This window comes from Rattus rattus, chromosome 6 (genome assembly GCF_011064425.1).
Source record: "Rattus rattus isolate New Zealand chromosome 6, Rrattus_CSIRO_v1, whole genome shotgun sequence".
NCBI lineage: Eukaryota > Metazoa > Chordata > Mammalia > Rodentia > Muridae > Rattus > Rattus rattus.
Window position 1 is genome coordinate 22,083,940 of NC_046159.1, and position 15,000 is coordinate 22,098,939.

At 46.8% G+C, this 15,000-nt stretch overlaps 1 protein-coding gene across 1 annotated transcript in view; it reads right to left on the reverse strand.

Annotated features, from left to right (window-relative positions):
• Ano2 (anoctamin 2) overlaps positions 1-15,000 on the reverse strand; it is a 332,547-nt gene that overhangs the window by 223,240 nt on the left and 94,307 nt on the right. The window contains exons 7-9 of the mRNA XM_032906571.1: positions 10,040-10,095; positions 8,895-8,936; positions 1,905-1,969 (exon numbers count right to left, since the gene is read on the reverse strand). Coding sequence (XP_032762462.1) covers positions 1,905-1,969; positions 8,895-8,936; positions 10,040-10,095 — 163 coding nt within the window. The remainder of the gene's footprint in view (positions 1-1,904; positions 1,970-8,894; positions 8,937-10,039; positions 10,096-15,000) is intronic.

Sequence of the window (15,000 nt, forward strand, 5' to 3'; positions counted from 1 at the left end):
CCCACGCACACTATGAAGCGTTTATCTGACCTTCTTAGGGTCTCCAGGCTCAGCCTTCCTCCCTTTCCAAGCCAGGCTGCCTGTCCTACAAAGAGCCTCCAGCTCTGCTCCAGTTCCCAGTGTCCAAGCTCTCCAAATCTGTCAGCTCCAAAACAGGGATCTGCCCCAAAGGCCATATGTGCCCTGCAGATGAGAGCCTTTAGTTGCCAAACCTCAGGGCATACCGGAGTCATTTCCCACATTACTAGCAGGCCAATCACCTGAGGTCTCTGGGGAGAAGACAGGGCTTTCCGGGAGGGATAATTTTTGTTTTCTGCTCATGGTTTTAAAAACAAACGGGTAGTTAGACAAAACAGGCGACAGAGGTGGGTGGCCACTTGAGATGCCAAGAGAAAGAGATCAAAGCCTACTCCAAATGGAGGAAGCAGACTCCGTGTGGCCCTGAGGACAGTCTAGGTGGCCCATGCTATGCAAAAGCAGCCAGGAAACAGAGTTGCTGGGTGATGAGCCTTGGTCACAGACACCCCAACTCTTGTCCCAGGCCTAAGCACTTCAGTTAAAGGAGTTCAGCTGGAAGGAACACCTGCTTCTCCCAGTTCCTTGGGAGGGTTCACTCATCACAGCAAAAGGAGGTGAACCTGCCCAGACTCTACCCCACCCCCACACTGCTTTCTTTCCTCAGGCTGGGATTCATCTCACCAGCTCAATCCTTTGGTGGATGCCCCTTTCCCAAACCAAGGCAGTGAACCAGGAATATTCTCTGTGTTTTCAAGCTGGCTAATTAGATCATTAAAACTGCCACAGGGACTCATGTGGTAGGGAGGTTCATTATATTGATCTGGAACCTGCAGCCTTCTAACTTTTCCAAATGATTACTTCTACCAAGTTGGCCCATAGATCCCCTCAGTTCAGCCTCTCTGAATCTTGAATGCCGAGGAAGAAAAAAAAATGTCTAGTAGCATTTGTGCCTACATCTGGCCCAGAACCTCCCAACTTCCCAATGCTGCTTCCTGTCATTCTATTCAGGAAGAAGCCTGATATACACCAAGTTTCTAGATTCTAGAAATCTAGAATCTAGACTCTTTAATCATTTTAAGCTAGTCAGAACTACTGCATTCTAGTCAGTTCTTTAAAGGAATGTTCATTGATATTTTATTAACACTTCAGAAATTTCCAGGGTGCCTAATGAAGAAGAGATTTCAGGAGTCAAGCTTCCTATAGGTTAGAAAGGCTGTGGAGAGCCCTTAGTCTCTACCAAGCCCATCAAATTATCCTTTGGATGAGTGGCTACATCTTTCCTTCCCCTGCACAGCAGTGTGTCCATTCGGGTACCACCCAAGGTTCAATGCTGTCCAGGTCCTTCCCTCAGAAATGAACAAGGAAGACAGTTATCTTTTATTCCCAAAGAGCTGGGAGGGAAATTGAGACCATAATGTTCATCTACTGATGAAAGTCTTAGCATATCAACTGTGTCACCTCCTTCCCCTTCCATCCCCTAGCATTCCCTGCTTTACGTCCTCAACCATAGGCACAGAGAAAGGACATGCTAGCTAGGAAGAACATAGGCACAGAGAAAGGACATGCTAGCTAGGAAGAACATAGGCACAGAGAAAGGACATGCTAGCTAGGAAGAACATAGGCACAGAGAAAGGACATGCTAGCTAGGAAGAACATAGGCACAGAGAAAGGACATGCTAGCTAGGAAGAACGGGACCTCTACTTAAACACCCAACTGCCAGGGACCAAGAGGGTTGACAGTGTATTGTTTAGGATTTGCATCTTAAGTACTCCCCCAAAAGCGCTCTCTCTCTCTCTCTCTCTCTCTCTCTCTCTCTCTCTCTCTCTCTCTCTCACACACACACACACACACACACACACACACACACACACACACACACACTCACCTGATGAGGTCAATGGGTTGAAATTTGTAAAACACTCCATAGCGTGCCCATTCCTGATACAGCAACTAAGCAAGAGAAACAGAACAGCAGATTAGCAGAGAGACAGGCAACAGTTATGGTTTTGACCAATGTAAAGTCAACATGCTACCCCTAGAGCCCAGCTCCTAGAAGTTCATTATGTCCACATAGGTATATCCAAAGGCAGAAGGCTACAGGAACTTCCGTCTCCTTCCCTAAGTAATAGAGATCACCAGTGCACATCTAGAAACACCCAGGAACCTGATGAGCATCATCTCTATCCCTTGTTTTGTCTGGTGCAGCACACAAGCCCTGCCACTCACTGTTCACCCAAGTAACAAGTATTCACTGAGTATTCACCTACATTCCAGGCACTGTTCCAGACCCTGGGTGCTGCAATAAAATACATTAAAATCACTGTTGCCATGGTGCTTGGACCTGATGTGGGCAGACAACTATAAATATATAAGATTTATAAATGCCATTAAAATAAATCAAGATAGGGATATATGGGATGGGGTGGGATGTTGTTTTAGATAAGATAGACAGAGAGTACTTCTCTGAGGAGGAAGCATCTGAGCTCAGGCCAGAGAGAAATGGGGAAAACACTCACACTCCCTATGCAGAGGCCCTGAGGTGACTTTCCATGGATAGGAGGATAGCAGAGGACTGTGTGATCGATCGGAACAGAGTAAACACAGGAAGAATCATGGGAGGTGACTGTTGCAGAAGGTGCCACAGTGCTAGACGCTGTCATGATAACTCTGGATTTTGGGAAGCTCCTGGGAGACTTACTGTTAAGGGGATTGCACAGGACTCATCCTGATTGTTATGTGAAGAAAAGACTGAGTGAACAAGGAAATGGGAGGCTATTGTTGGTACGATCCAGGGGAGAGATATGGCTATATGCATAGGGGCGATGAGAGACATTTAATGGTGCCTATTGATTAGTGACTGAATTAGATGAAGTTGGCCTGGGGACTTGAATAACTGATGTATTTACTGCAAGGAGAGGACAGTGGAAAGAACATGGCTAGAGAGGCACAATCAAGGGTTTACTTTAGGATGTGGTTATTTGAGATGCTTTCTGGCCATCCACATGGATGTTGAATCATCATCTGAGTGCACACGACAGTCCAGGATGGAGTAGCAACATTGCTAGTGGGTGGTCCACAAAGTCGTCCCATCCCCAAAGGACAAAAAACAAGTACAGAACTGGACACGCTCAGTATTAAAGGACCAGGAGACAGTGAAGAAACAACCGGCAAAGAGGGGATGGAGAACAGTAAGGTGTGTATCTAAGAGAAGAAAGTCTCCAGAAGAAATGGGCAAACGAATGAAATGCCGCTAATGAGTCAGCTGAGACTGGAGAAGAGGCCATTGGAGTCTACAACTTGGAGGTCACTAATTACCTTCGTTAGAGAGGTTTGGGGCTAGAAGAACAAGCTAAATCTTAGTGAACGCCTACAAAGGGTTTATGGAAGAAACAGTACACCAAATACTGCAGGCCACAATGCCATTACTTGGTGTGGAGCAACTCTGGCAAAAGCAAGACACACCTCCTAACAGTTCAGCTTCAAATTCCTGGCTTTCTATCAATCAGTCATCTACCAATAAATCTGGTAATTTGGTAAAGGACTAAGATTAGATCTCACACAGACAGCCATGCTGGCCAGATACTGTTTGATCAGAAAATAAGTCTAGAATTACCTGACAAAACCATCACTGATTTGTCGCGATTTTTATGCTCTTTACATATCACGCAGAATCCCCAAGGAATTCTTCCAAGGACCTGTACTCTAGCGAGTCCTAGCCTGTGAAACACCCGCTTGACAGCAAGCCCTTCCCTCTCACCTATGGTCCTTTAAAGATCTGCTACTAAAGCTGAAATCAGAACCAGCATTCCTACTTAAAGGCTACAGAATTTTATTGTCATAACATCTCCCAGACACTGTAAAATATAACCAGAAACCATCCCGGCTGATGGAACAAGGTATTCACCAGCAGTTACTGTTTGCAAAGAGAGAAACTCAGACATAAAAGGGCCTTGATACGTGAAAGCTGAGAAAGAGGTCTAAACTCCCAAGCTCTGATGCTGCTCATTCCCCAGGGGCGACCTCCAGCTTCACTCCTGCTATTGTGAATGCATCTCTTTCTCTCCATATCTCTGGTGCATCTACTGCCCTGAGCTCCCAAGAGCAAAGCCTGAGCCCCCAGCACCTTATTGTTATAGAGATCTCACTTATGTCCCCAAAGGAGGCTAGCTTGCGTCAGAAGGCAGGATGAATTGAGCTCCCTTGAGGATAATTGGGCTACCACTGCCCATCTCATAGACTCCGACTTTCAGGGCAAATGCCTACCTAAGTCACGGGTCCAGCTCAAACCTGAGCCTGAGGGTAGATTTTTGTTACTTGTCCCACAGGGAAAAACTAAAAGTGCTCCACAAAGCCAGTATGGCCCCCGTCGGCTCAAGATCACATAGACAAGCCACGCCAGAAGCCTCACTGCTGATGGGATTCTGGTCCTGTCATCAGACATTTCCAAAGTCCCCAACTCAAGGTGGTATCCTCCACTCACAGGTGATTATACCCATAGCTAGAGCCGAGCAAGCTGCCTGAACTTGGTCAAGAGGACGGGACAAATACCGAGCTGAGCATCATCCAAGCGAGCGTCAACCAACTCTGCAGCATACACCCTGGCCACCCACATATACCTCAGTCGCCTGCAGGGGAGTCAGGAAAGGAGGAGAAGGTTGCTCCTGAGCCCCTCCCCCAAGAATTTCATTCATAGACAGAGAAATGAATCATGACAAATTGCAGGTCCCATGGTCCCCCAGGGAGACGTGCCCTGTAGTCTCAGCCCCATGACAGCGAGCATGCTGGTAGCAAAGGGCCGGTCACCATGGTGACCTGTATGGGTTTCTTTAAGCGTGCAGAGCCTAGAACCTTCTGATGTAGCTCTTAGTAAACATCTTCTCTCACTTAATGCTACACCATATTCTCTCTCCGCCAACTGGTCAACCCTGCACATAAACCAGAGAGAGGCTGCAGCTCCTTAACCAATGGATGGGACCTTCTGCCATGTTCTCAGATGAGATTCAGGCACACATGTCTGACTCCCTGTGACAGATCAAACTTCATAAACAGCACGTTCAGCTCCCACACACACATACCCAAGAGGTTTCATGTCTGCCGGTGAGCTTCTGATGTAACTGTTTTGTAAGATTGTAAAAGACTTGGATGTTATAACCCCCTTATAACGCTCCAGAGTAGCAATGCGTCAGGACTCCTGGTCCACCCTGGAGCTGCAGGGTTCTCAGTGAGTGCTAGACCCACCCAAGAGGCACAGAAGGTTGCCAACTGCAGATATCTCAGAGGCAGTTGTGGAACAGGATGCAGCCAGAGTAGACGAGACTAGCTTCCATTCCCAGATGTTCAGCTGCCTATTGGAACATCTGGCAACTAGACCAGATAGTACTTTTCCTATGGTAACGTGTAAGTTGTATAGCCTGACAGTTAATCTTCAAGTGGGCATCCCACGTGAAAAGTGCCACCCGGTATAAGAACACTTAAAATCACACAAGTGGCTCCCTTCACTCTCTTGAGTGACCTATTCCCTAACTATTCACTAGAGAAGAGGCCTACTTGAAAAGACAGAGAACCCAGAACCAAGGGTTTCCAAAACACTGAAGAAAATCACAGTCCAGTATTGCACCTCTACAAAGGTGAGGGGCCACAGGGAAGCCAGGCTGCCCTCAGAAGATGGTGGCAGTCACTTCTCCTGGGTCCTCTGGGAAAGGAGGTAACTCCAACAAATGTGAAAAGGAGCACATGGCTGGAAGCCAGAGGGATCTGTGCACTCCCAGCTCCTGCTGCCATGGCTTCTAGGAAGGCAGGAAACCCCATACTCTAGAGGCAAGAAATCTCCTCTTAATTACCCTCCTTGAGGGGAGAGAGACTGCCAGCCCCTACCTGGCTGAGTCACCACATCTTCAAAACTGCACCAGGCAGCTTGAAAGGAAGGAGCTCAGTACTCTCCAGGGGCTCTTGGGTCTCCTGCAGTTGGCCTGACAGGAGTTGGGCCCTGGGGAGATCGTGGGAACAGGCATGAAGTACAAGGAATAGGTGAAGGATGTATTTAGGGCAGGATGGCCATCTTGTGATACAGTTTCAAACCATCCTCAAAGGCACCCAGAGAAGACATCCCACTCCAAACACTATATCCTCCAATGGCCAAGATCTTCCCTACAGCCACCTCAGGGGACAATTATTTGAATTCACAAAAAGAAGGGAAGCCTTGAATGTATTCAGAGAGCCTTATTCGTTCTTCCCAAGGACACAGCTTCTTAACAGTGGGCTGTGACCCCACGTGGAGTGGGGTCATGAAACTAAATCTGGGGTCATGAAACAACATGGCTCACAACAGAACTCAAGTGTGTAATAGACATGAGGTGTTTCTGGAGGCGCCCACTGGCGTCGCGTGGAGTCATTTCACTGTAGCCCTGATTCTGAACAACTCATGCACCTTTGTACCGTACGTCACCAACAAACACCGCCTGAATGAAAGCCCTCAGCTTGACTGGAGTAACCATGTGTTATAAACTGTAGTGCTTTGCTGCACACAAAGTTCCCTGCCCCTTTAGAAATAGAACGAATTCATTATGGAAAACAAAGACAGTATTTCCTTACCGTCATTCCTAGGTGTCTAACTATCGGATTAATTTATCTTCAGAATATGTTTTTGCTAGGGTGTTTGGTTTTTTTAATTGCAGTTTGATTTGCTGAATTTCATTAAAAAAAAACAAATCATGATATTGGAAATTCGGTTTGGGATTAGGATAGAATTTTCAGTTTGGAGACAATCCTAGCTCGACTCCTGCCATTTTATACTACATAGTTATGCATAATCACATCCTCAACACTGGCAATTATAAAGTCAATGTATCGATCGGCCCTTAGAAATGCGAAGGATGGTCTACGTCCTCGGGATTAACATTCATCCAACACTTAACTTGTGGGGCAAAAATAGGAACATTCGTCTTGTTAGCATACAAAGGAGCCTCTGTCTTTATTCTAAAGAGACAAATAGTTTTCTAAATTTTGAATACCAAGTGTTAAGGTACTTGAAAGCATAATTGTTCTCTCCCATCACTTCCAAAGATGACAAAAGTAATCTCTAGGCTGTACGGTGGGCACATCAGTCATAGCCACGGAGTAAGAGGCTCTCTTAATAGAACCAGTACAGATGTGACTAAAGACCTCTATCAGGGGTCTGCTTGTCCCTATTTCAGTCATGACCCCACAACCATCTATAGACATTTAACCAGTCTCCCGTCCTAGCTAGCTATCCGTTTTCTATCTTGGGTGAACAGAGAGGAGAAATGTATTTATTCTCCATCAGAGCTTCTCCTATCTTATAGCTTGGCAGACTTCTCTTTTCTACCCATGGCCCAGGCAGAGAAAGGTGAAGGTACCAGGCCTGACCACACGAAGGGAACTTGTTGTCCTTAGAGACACTCGTTCACCTGTGCGCGGCAGCAAACCATCAGCTCTGGGAGTTACCTAGAAGATGCGACACTGATTCCAGCAGGAGGAGGTGCCAGCATCCTGATAGCCCAGGCTAGCGTATTTATAATAATAATATTGTGGTAGCAATACACTATTACTCCAGAAATGAAAACACACATATTTTGGATGGACTGCAATTTGCTTCTCTCTAGTAGTGTGAAAAGCAGAATGCAGTCTGGATTCCCCTGAGTTAACATTGGATCCCTAGGCTCTGGGATACTCCCAGATGGGCTGAAGTCCTCACCACCCAGCAGGCGGTTCCTCGGTTCCTATGGATAGTGATGGCCACTTAAAGGGAAGAGACCTGAAGTCAGAATGTAGGAGGACAGAAAACAGTTCAGTTGAGAGGGGTGAGGATGGGGGAGAAATGCTTCCTCCTTTTCCTTTAAATGTGATGCGGGACTTTTCAGGAAATTAAACACCGAAGCTATTAGCATCAGATAGGAAACAGATGAGGTTGAGACATTGCAATTCTACAGCAGATTCCCCAGGCAGGCAGAGCGGGGACATGTGTAAGCAATCACAGCCGTATTTCTGGAAAAGACCTTTTATGTTTTTAATACTTAACACTTCATAACAGGGACTAATAGGCAGGATAAAAAGAAGGCAGCTCAAAAGGCAACTTGGGGCATGAGTGGTTTTCCAGACAACAGAATGGGGGGGGGGATCTCTTGAGCTTCGATTCCTAGTCCCTCCTTTCTCCCTCCCACCCAACTTTCTATACTAGAACTGCCAGAGGCTGGGCAATAGGGTGGCACGAGCAACAGACCAGCAGACCGAAGAGGCTGAGCCATTCTTTACTTCATGTACTTGATGGCCCGGTAGTCCCAGGGTGCCAGCCAACAAGGCAAACAGCTCTTCACAGAGCATGGTTCGGTCAGGAGCTGTGGCCGCCACTGGAGGGGTCCTCGAATAGAAGCGTCATCCTTCCCCCAGCTGTAACTTAGTTCCCAGCTTCCTGCAGTAGGCATCCTCTCGAGCTTCCTTCTCCCTCAGCACTCCCCTTTGTCATTTGGGAGTGGCTTTACTCTACTTGCCCCCTTGCCTATAGGACAGGAAACTGTTACGAAGATGGCCCAGAGGAATCTATAATGGACATCCATGGATAACCATGCTTTCTTTTTTGACAGGGACACTTTATAGGCAAAGGGATTCTAAGTCCCTACCCACAGAGCAGCGTAACCTCAGGTAATGTGTTCAGTCTGTGTTCACACCCACACGTGAGGGAAGGAGGATGGTTAGTGTCGCATGGTTGGTGCTCTCCTGTCTTTGAAGGGTGGGGTTTATGATGGGAAAACTATTAAGATTAGAGGTGTAAAAGGAACATTTATGACATCTTGCCAGTTCCACACCCAGCCACACTTTCACACACCCATGGTCCTCAGCGAGGACAATAGAGGCTTACCTTTCTGTCATTCATGTCATCCCCTGGACTGTCATATTCACCCTGTAGGGAAAAAGGGACACCAGATAAAGCCAATGGAGTCACTGAGACCAGATGTCAAATGAGAAAGGACTTTCTTTTTTTTTCTTTCTTTCTTTTTTTCTTTTCTAATGTCATCTCTTTCATTTCTATTTGAGGAAAATCCAAAACATGGCATGGGCCTGAGCCAGTGTTTGATTTCTTAGTCATCACCTTGTAGGGTTTAACTAAGATAGCTTTTCACACAAAATAACCCCCTCCTGTGCTTTACAGAAGAGCCCAGGTTACTCTCAGCCCGTGCAATGGCAGGGTCTGTGCCTTATAAAAGGGCTGGCACATGAAATAAAATTCACCCCATGCCATGACACCCTGCACCCACAGCTGTCAGGAGTTAGTTTGACATGCTCCACAGCAAAGATGGCAGAGGTGGGGAGGCACCCATCTAGGAAATTCCTGTCTGCCAGACTCATGCGTCTACATTGCCTGACAGACTTGGATGGTGTTGAAGACTAGAGGCATTTAGTTGAAGGGCTGCTTAAGGTCTTCACAAGCTATCTGGAAATATGAGCGCATTGCATCTTGGGAAGACCATTACTCCCAGCCAAGGAGTACTTCCAGGTTGAACCTTCCCACAGGTATTTTTAACCAACTGTATTTTCACAGTTTTGCCAAAAAACAAAGACAAGGTGTCAAGGAAAGCTTGCTTCTTGTGATCTGTGAAAATGATTGGAAAGACAGTTTGAGACCTTTGGCAAAAAAAAAAAAAAAAAAAGAACCAGGTGTCGTCCTCAGCAATGAGAAGTTTCAGGGTTGGCAAAGGTGTTTTAACCTCAGGGTTCACTCCTGCTTTCTTTTGCCAAATGTTCACCCACCCCAAGGCCCGTGGCTCCAAGTCTCAGAAGATGGGAGAGAACACACCGATGAAAACGTACTTACAGGCAGTCATGGCACACTCTGTAACCCTGGCTCCCATGGTAAGAGGCCATGAGTGTGAGGCAAGCCTGGGTCACAGAATGAGACCCTGCATCAAGAAGAGAAAGAAGGAAGGGAGGAAAGGAAGGGGGGAGAGAGGGCGCGGAGGGAGAAAGGGAAAGGCGAGGAGTGGGGAGGAGGAATGAAGTACTTACGTCATGGAGCGGGTAGGCAGCCTCATAGATATTGTTCGCTATTAGAGAGTTAATGCCTGAAACAGGAAGAGAACAGTAGCTCTGAAGTGAAGTCCTCTCAGCCAACGTATTGCTAAATAGTAAACTTTCGTGTGCCTCCGGGCTGTGGGCTATGAATCGCTGCATTCTCTACTGTCTCTCCACTCTACGTCTCTTCCTCAGGCTTTAGCTCTTAGTAGAAGAGATATGGTGTCCTCTCTCAAACACCAGTGATGTTTTCACATTCAGTACACTGTGAGAACCTTCACATTGTGCCTATCCTTGCCTTCTGATTCCAGCCGGTAGCCCCTCCCCACGGCAAGGCCACATGCATTGCCTGGGATCCCCATGCTCCGTGTCAGCATAGATGTGTTCTGATGGGTGACTTTGGCCATGATAAATCAATGCAGGTATCAATGTCCTGTGATACCTTCCTGTCTCTTCACAGGACTATTTCATTCTGGTGATTGGCCTGCATTCCTAGACTGCCCTAGAGTTTGAGATTCCAGCACAGCATCGCTGAAAATAAGGTCTGGGGAAACATGGGAGACCTCTGACGCTTCCACAGCTCTGATACTGCAGAACATTCATGGGCGGGGAGGTTGAGAGCATCTTGCAGTGCCACTGGCAATAGTTGCCCTTTACTCTTCCTCTCTCGCGGGTCCCCAAAGGAGTTTTGTGGCATGTCATGACATCATCCCCTTGGCTGATGGAATATATGCTTATGACTTCTTTTGCTCTATGTTTCTCTCAGTTTTCACTCTAGTACAATAAAACATGCTCAATAAAAATCACCTAAATAAGGGTTGGGGGTTTAGCTCAGTGGTAGAGCGCTTGCCTAGCAAGCGCAAGGCCCTGGGTTCGGTCCCCAGCTCCGGAAAAAAGAAAAAAAAAATCACCTAAATAAAATCTCTGTAGTGCCTCCAATAACTTTTTTATGATTTCTTTTATTTTTGAGATTGTAATATAATTAGATCATTTCCCCTTCTTCTCTACAAACCTTTCAATATGCCCCCTCCTTGCTTTTTCATATTTATGGCCTCTTTATTAATTGTTGTTACATATGTCTCTGTACATGTATATACATATATAATCCTAAATAGAACTGCTCAGTCTGTATAATGCTACTCAGATGTATGTTTTCAGGGCTGGCCATTTGGTATTGGATAGCCAATTGGTGTGCTCCTCCCGAAGAAGGCTCTGTCTCCTGGCCCCTGCATTCCTTAGTTGCCTGGAGTGCTTTGTGAGGCCTCACGTGATTTCCCCCATTGACTTTACCACGTCTATGGCTGTTGTTTTCATTCTGTTCATATTTGGATAGTCATGTTGGTGAGACTTTATAAGTGTCTGTTCTGACATTACTAGGAGACCCGGTGTCATGATAAACTCCAACAATTTTTATAGGGAAAAGATGCCCTGAGACTTAAAAAATATTAAACGCGAAAGCCTCACAGGGATACTCGCCATTTAGTCCTAGCAGTCCTTCATGTCACTTGCCCATAGCAAGGCCTAGTGAGGAAATGCTGAGTGTCCAGATACTGTTGTCTCTCTAACTCCAACCCTAACAGAGAGCTTCTGCTCACAGAAGGACACAGTTATTTCTTGTTTCTTTCTTGGTTTTATCAAGAGGCTATAAAGCAGTCTGCATATTCTTTGTCAGGTTGGGCTATCCTAGGTCACCATCAGTTTGTACGTTCTACATCAGAATGGGCTATCCTGAGTCACCAGCTTTCTGGTAGGAGAAATCGTATCTCACCAACTTAGCGTACTGAGATTCTGCATACCAAGATTCACATTCAATCAAAGAGAGGAAGCTCCTAGTACCCAGTAGTTTCCCACGGCCACGTACACACTTTCATCCCTGTCTCTCTGCAAAGAGCATCTGTCTTTGCAGAGAGACAGTGAACAGTAGTAAGACAAAGTCATGGAATTCAGAGGAAAACAGCACAATACACTGACACTCAGTGGGCTGTGTTGTCCATGGCTCTGCATCCACAGTGAGGCTGGGACACAGGTCTATACATCAACTCATTAAAACTCCTACATCCAGCCACACCCACACATTACGACACCGAAGAGGATCTCAAGCAGTCCTCTCTTCCCCAATTCTCAAACCTTGCTAAGATTCACCCATTTTCTAGCATGACACATACTCTGTGCCCATCAGTTCTGTAGATGATCGGTAGACATGGCCACCTTCAGGAATTGGAAAGCTGTGTATACCCGGATGTGCCTTCAAGAGCTAGCAATTCTCTTCCAGTGTTAAGTTTCTTCTTTGGGATTAACGTAAAACATGAGAAATTACTCTGGGGGAGGGGTGGGGAGGATCTGAGAGAAGCGCGTGTGGGGGAGGGGTGGCAGGGGTGGACAAGCCACAGATTTATTTTAACTCAGAAGACTACAGTTTCAGTCAGAGCGTTATTAATCAGTTCAAGAGCCCTAACCACAGCAATTCGAAGCCACCCCACAGTAATCAAAGGGAGGAGAACCAAGTTGGGGCAGCAGGGCTGAGGGGGTATTTTTCAAGCTATGAAAGTAACATCAACATGAATGGAAGCCAAAGTACCACAGGCCGATAGGGACCCCGACATGACCACTTCCCAAGAGTTACCTCACTCACACCATGGCAGCTGTACTAACCCCCCCAAGACAGTCCCAAAACTTCATGGAAGAAAACAAACAGGTGTGTCACCTCTCTTGGCTGAGGCGTCAGACTGACAATCTGAGCTCAAATGGAATGCCCTCAGAAGATCTCTGTTCACCGGGCTCTAGGCTGTACACCCACTTCCATCTCTAAGCTACACACTGCTCCACCTCCAGCAGGCCGCTCGTCCCCTCTTCCAGCAGGCCGCTCATCCCCTCCAGGGCACAGATCACCTATTGTTCTGAGTCCTCCAGAGCCTGCAATGGACTTGAGTCAGAGGGGATTCTCTGTTTCTGCTGTGTCTCTCAACACACTTGGTTCACTCACTGTCCTGACCAAAGGGGTGACATTTGAGAAGCCGTCCACTCTTGGCTGTTACTTGCTCAGTGTCTCTTCTAGTTGATCAAGTACCCCCACCCCCACTAACACACACACACACATCCTGCTCAGTGTCTTGCTTGGCAAACTACCCTGATGAGGAAACTCGAGACTCCCGTTGATTAGCCTGCCTCCTAAGACAGAAAGTCCAGGCAAAGGGTCTTTTGCCTTGGAGCAAAGACTCCGGGTTATGAAATCTGAGTTATCCCAACTCAGATACACAAGGCTCCCAAATGATGTTATCGAATGTTTCTCTATCACCTATAGCTGTGCACTTCCCACAGGACACCTAGGTGGTGGCACATGGCGATCCCAATCAGTGTTGTTTCTGGGGAAGGGGGGGAGCAACTGCACAGCCACAACTAGCTACCCTACCGAAGCGGGTCTGTACGGGCCTCTCGTTTTACCCCCAGACTTCAGAAACCAAGACTCTACCCCAAACAAGCATGGAAATCAGTTTGAAAAGAAAAGAAAATAATCAAACGTTTTTCAAAAAGAAAAAGAATCCCTGCTTTGAAATTTTTGGATTTTTTTTTTCCTTCCTTTTCAACGAAAAAAAAAAAAAACTGGTCTAATTGGTTCCATCGTGTGCCATTCATGTGGCCACAGTGGCAAAGCTTTCTTCCTTGGGAACACATAGATACTCTTCCCGCACTGTATTAGGCATAATAGGGGCAGGGGGGAGGGGGAGGGAGAGAGGGAGAAAGCGAGAGGAAAAGGGACAGACAGACAGAGACAGAGACAGAGAGAATATGAGAGAGAGAATATGAGAGAGCATAATGCTAAACTTTTGTCTTCTTTCTCCCAGAATGAAGGCCATGGAGAGGCAGAAAGCTCCAAGGATATTTCCCTTCGTTTCTCCCCAGTCCCCAAAGAAAAGAAAGGCGTCAACTCCAACAGAGCATAGACTCTGGGGTCCCGCAGAAGCTGATCCCTAAAGTCATCAGCCCCATCTCTCTTCCACACAGCAACTGCACACTTGTTGCTTAGAACTCTAACCCCCAAAGGAAAAGGCTCAAGCTCCTCGTTATTCAGCACAGACACACTTTAAACAGCCTAGGAGACTGGCCCAGCATCACTGCCCCTCTGCGTGCAGAAGCATCCGAGCTAAACAACCCGAGCGGACTCGGGCTCCTGCCACGGGTAAGGGAGCATGCGCATCCGAACCCCGAGCCTTGCCTTTGGCTCTGCGGACACCAGGCGAGAACGAAGCGCAGGAGTTTATGGTCCGCCACCCAGAGACAGTCTCATTAAAGCTACAAGTGCTGCTGGGTGGCAGGGAGCACAGCTCTGCTCCCTGCAGGCTGAGCTCAAAGGAAACTTTCATCCTTTGGGACAGGTACTTAGAGAGATGGTGCCCTCCTCCTGAAAGCCCATTTGGTTTTGATTCGCTCCACAACAGGGCCTGCTCGGCCCAGCATTCTGCTTTCATCCCTGCACTCCGGTCGGACATAAATCTAAACCAGAGCCCCCAGACGGCACATTTAACAGAGACTATATTTACCCATCACCAAATTGTCTTGACGTGTGCTTAATTACTTAAACGTCTTTAATCCCGAGCCTTTTCTTCTAGCAAAATAGAAACCAGTTTGGCTGCATGAATGATAAACCAGATGTTTACAACACACACCATGGTCTGGCTCCGGTCAAAATAATTAAGACATCGTCTCCTGAGTGGGAGGGGAGATGCCCAAAGCATACATTTGTTTCAATGCTTTGACACCAAAATGTCCATGAAAATGGACCCCTATTAATCTGTAATTTTCTATTCATGGAAAGGTAATAATAACTTCCATATGAAGGAGAAAGAAAGGTGTTTGTCCTGTGTTGTGGTCAGGAAGGCTAAGGCACACTTTAAAGTTACTGCGTGATGGAATACACATCCAGGGCCCTGGCAGCTGACCCCAGGAAACGTGACAAT